The sequence below is a fragment of the Gekko japonicus genome, unplaced genomic scaffold (genome assembly GCF_001447785.1).
Source record: "Gekko japonicus isolate JY-2015 unplaced genomic scaffold, Gekko_japonicus_V1.1 scaffold3628, whole genome shotgun sequence".
Lineage (NCBI taxonomy): Eukaryota > Metazoa > Chordata > Lepidosauria > Squamata > Gekkonidae > Gekko > Gekko japonicus.
This window is the reverse complement of record NW_015164770.1, coordinates 86,216-90,913: the sequence shown is the minus strand read 5'-3', so window position 1 is coordinate 90,913 and position 4,698 is coordinate 86,216. Positions and strand designations below refer to the sequence as shown.

At 48.1% G+C, this 4,698-nt stretch overlaps 1 protein-coding gene across 1 annotated transcript in view; it reads right to left on the bottom strand.

Moving 5' to 3' along the window:
• IREB2 (iron responsive element binding protein 2) overlaps positions 1-4,698 on the bottom strand; it is a 59,913-nt gene that overhangs the window by 29,081 nt on the left and 26,134 nt on the right. The window contains exons 5-6 of the mRNA XM_015409720.1: positions 3,540-3,749; positions 483-552 (exon numbers count right to left, since the gene is read on the bottom strand). Coding sequence (XP_015265206.1) covers positions 483-552; positions 3,540-3,749 — 280 coding nt within the window. The remainder of the gene's footprint in view (positions 1-482; positions 553-3,539; positions 3,750-4,698) is intronic.

The window sequence follows — 4,698 nt, the reverse complement described above, 5'->3', positions numbered from 1 at the left end:
CCGCCGTTTGCCCCAACACAAATATGTTAATTTCACACTCGAAGCTGCGGGGCTGCATTTTGACTCGCGGCTTTGCCCGATTTCCTCTGCAGTTTCGTGATCCTAGTTTTTGAGGATCACGAAACTGCGGAGGGAATCGCGCAAAGCTGTGGGTCAAATGCAGCCCTGCAGCCTCGGGTGTGAAATTAACATGTTTGTGTTGGGACAAACGGGGCTGCGCTGCAAGGCAGCTCTAGTCCGAAATCGCCCTAAGTCTCTTCCTGAGATCCGCTACTTCAGCAACAATCGACACAAAGGTTTTTAGCGGAACAGATGCGTTATCTTCATTATCGACACACACTTTTCCCTTTGTTCTCTCAATTGCCCATTTTGAAAAACAGGAAAGGCTTTAAGGTTGACACCCCATCAGGTTCATCACCATCTCTGATAAACAATTCTGCATGGGTCTTCTGGTGGGTCAGGCGGTCTCCAAACCAACATACCTTGAAAAACTGGAGCCTCTCTTTATTTCTACCAAATTCCACCTCCTGGTTTTTTAACACAGTTTCGGGCCTAAGAGAAGGACAAAGAGAAACAGCAGATAAAAAGTTAACAGTTGCCTTGCTAACTGAGGAGTTTGGGAATGGTTTCGACGTAAGAAATGAAACAGCAAATATCTCCATCCCGTACAAATGTGTCATCCTAAGGAAGGCCAGCATCTTGTCAAGAGTATCGCAAGTGACAACTGTCACAGCTCTGATCTGCTTCAGGCAAGTGAAGCAAATATGAAAGGAATAGGAAAGGAAACCTGACTGTAAGATCGCACTGCCACTGAGGGAAGGAGTGCACTTTCTAGCAGGATTCTTAGAGGAAGCTAACCTCAGAGACACTAGGAAATCAAAAGGTGGATGACTCATGTGACACATGACCAGGAAAAGCATTCTTTCTTTGCATCTGGCCCTTCGTACTGCAGATCAGAAAACAGTAAGGCAATACAGTACGGTTTTTGACATTAGGAACTCCCAGCTGTTAAAACAAACTTCTTGTATCCCTCTATGCTGACTCCTGAATAACAGCCTCAAGATTTCCCAGATTTTGCTTAATCGCAGTAAGAGATTCTCAATATAACGGCATGTAACTAACCATCGAGTAAATAGGGTGAATGTTAAGTTAGGATGCAATTCTGTGCAGGGTTTTGCTATCGGTTTATTAAAAACTGAACCTCTTTGCTGTCAAATTTCATTGATTTTGGTAATCACACAGGACCACAACTCTTTCAACAATCTGTGCATCATTCTGAAGGTGTACATGCTAATGTCACACTCTCTCACACACACACATTCTAACACAACGGAATGGAACTATTACTTTCAACCTGCCGACACGTTCTGGAGACATAAGAACATCAGAAGAGCTCTGCTGGATCAGACCAGTGGTTCATCTAGTCCAGCATTCAGTCTCACGCTGTGGCCAACCAGTTTCTTTGGAGGGCCAACAGCAAGGCAGAGAGGCCAAGGCCTTCCCCTGATGTTACCTCCTGGCCAGTGTTCCCCCCAAGCTGAGTTAGTGTGAGCTAGCTCACAGTTTCTTAGCCTCCAGCTCACACGTTTGTCTTAGCTCAGGAAGGATGGCTCCAGAGCAAACCAATCTATGCAGTAGCCAAATCGCTTGCTTGCAACTTTAATGCCAGTAGTTCACAAAGTAGAATTCTTGCTCATGAGACTCCTCGGCTTAGAGGAAGCATTGCTCCTGGCTCTGGGATTCAGAGGATGACTGCCTCTGAAGGTGGAGGTTTCCTGTAGTCACTTTTAAAACCATTTATGCCTTTGGCCATCACTGCATCCACTGGCAGCAAATTCCACATCTGAATCGCTCATTGTGTAAAGTAGTACTTCCTTTTATCCGTCCTGAACCTACTGCCCATCGGCTTCATCGGATGCCCTCGAGTTCTAGTCTTTTAGGAGAGGGAGAAAAATTCCTCTTTGCCAGTTCTATCCGGCAGAGGCTCTACACCCCTGAGACATGGCCCCTCTCCCAAACGAATAATATTAAGTGTTGCTAAGTCACTTCTGACTCATGGTGATGCTATGAATGAATGACCTCCAAAATGTCCTGTCATTAGCAACCTTGCTCAGGTCTTGCAAACGGAGGGCCTTTGTGGCTTCCTTGATGGAGTCCGTCCATCTAATGTTGTGTCTCCCTCTTCTCCTGCCGCCTTCCGCTTTCCCTAGCACTGTTGTCATTTCCAGTGACTCTCGTCTTCTCAGAGGGTGTGCTCAGACGGCGTGCGGAGAGTGGGTTCAACTGCTCCGGTTCTGACCGGGTTATATTTGATCTGGATAATTGTGATCACACTTACCTCCCTTATCCCGCCTCACCGCGCAGTCATGTCGCTCCCTGGCATGTGTCGGCGGGCCCCCCCCCAGTTTGCGCATGCGCATAACCACTCATCCATAGAAGGGGGGGAAACTATCACGGCGCACGCACAAAACCACCAGGGTGAATCAATCCAACCCCTCCAACAAAAGACTTCCCTTTAAATGTTTGACACGAAAATGGCCTCCGTGAGATCCCGAACTCAACTAAACTCTAAAACAAGTGACTGCTTAAATGTCGGTTTTCTAAACACGGTGGCGGAGCTCCACCTATGCGCGCACCGCCAACGCATTTAAAAAATGGCGGGCAAAAAACCGACACATACGGGAAAACTGCTCTGTTTCAAGAACAGCTGTGCCAGAGTTATGACTTGCTCAAGGAGGGAAATGCGGCTTTAAACAGGAGAGCTGAGAAAACACCACTTTGGGACCTGGTGACAAAATACTCTGGGTTAAAGCGGTTTTGAGCTGGAAACCAACGGCTGGGGACGGAAGGCAGGTGTTCACTGTGTGATCGTGCATATAAAATCCGTCGCTGAACCGTCACGACACCACAACAAACGGCACGTCTGAATACACCCATCATGTGACAAAAGCACGACAGCCTCAATTTGGTCATTTTAGCTTCCAGGGAGAGTTCAGGCGCGGTTTGATCTAGAACCCACTTCTTTGTCTTTTTGGCCGTCCATGGCATCTGCCAAACTCTCCTCTGAGCCCACATGTCAAAGGAATCAACTTTCTTCCTGTAAGCTTTCTTCATTGTCCAACTTTCACACCCATACAGAGAAATGCTCCCTCTAAGCTGTGGAGTCTCGTGAGCAAAAATTCCACTTTGCGAGCGACTGGCAGTAAAAGTTGTGAGTGAGCGATTTGGCTGCTGCATACACTAGTATGCTCTGGAGCCCTCCTCCCTGAGCTAAAACAGAAATGTGAGAGCTGGAGGCTAAAAAACTGTGAGCTAGCTCACTCTCATTCAGCTTAGAGGAAACACTGGTGGGGACAACTATGGCATGAATTATTTTGACCTACTACTAATACATTAAGTAAAAAACGGAAGGTGCGACTGTCATTAGCAATTGGTGTTATCTGAAACAGCATCTGATTTTTAGCTGCACGGTAAACTTCGCAGAATAGATCTACCCTCAAGGGACATCGGCAGAACGAAAGCGCCCTCAAGCAACTTACTCAGGCACTGGCTGAAGATGAAAAGGACACAACAGAGGAGTGTTCTCGATCTGCACCGAGAGCGAATTACGACTCGATTCGCCATCGCAGGGCCCTCTGCAGCTGGCCTGGCTTCTGCACGGAAGCTTCCGCGGTGCTTTAAGCGGAGAAAGTTTTGCCGGCGGCCTCTGCAGATCCCCACCTCCGGGATTGGGAGTATTCTGTATTGCACTGTCATTAAAAAAAAAAACGTGGAAAGGAATTTTAATTACTGGTCAAGGTAAAGGTTCTCCTTGCTCGAAAGCCAGTCCAATCCAACTCTAGGGTTGCGGTGCTCATCTCCGTTTCCAAGCTGAAGAGCCAGCGCTGTTCGAAGACATTTCCGTGGTCATGTGGCCAGCATGACTAAACGCCAAGGCACACAGAACGCTGTCACCTTCCCACCAAAGCGGTGCTTACTTATCTACTTGCAGTTCCTTGCTTTCGAACTGCTAGGCTGGCAGGAGCTGGGGGGCCAGAGACGGGAGCTCACTCTGACACGTGGCACTTGGGTCTCGAACTGCCGAGCTACCGACCTTCCGGTCTGCAGTTCGGCATCTTAACCTCTGAGCCACCGCGACCCCTGGGCATAAGTAATTACTAGGCATAACTAAAGGTAACGATGTGCGCACACACTTTTAAGAAAGAGTTTACAGGTTCAAGTCAGCATGTGGACTTGTGAGCCAAAGACCTACTGGAATTTAGTGGAGCGTAACGGTTAAGGGTGCTGGAGGAGGATCTGGAAGACCCAGTCTGAGCCCCTCCCCGAGGGGTTACGTTGGACCAGTCACAAACTCTCAGCCTTAACGACCTCGCAGGATGAAGTTGGAATCCAGCGGCACCTTTAAGACCAACAAAGTTTTATTCAAGGTGAAAGCTTTTGTGTGCAGGGAAACGTCAGGAGTGTGCACGCATGTGAAAGCTTATCCCTTGAATAAAAGTTTGCTGGTCTTAAAGAAGGAGGAGGAGGAGATTGAATTTATACCCCACCCGCTTCCGGTCGGGGTAAAATGGTGATTTGACGCACCCTGTAAGTGCTCAGGGTGGACGGTGGTTCCTTTCAGCAGTTTGGCAAATTCATTTGTCCAATGCGGCTTCCCCCAGGCAGGGGGAATGACTGGCAGGCATTAAGACCCAGGTG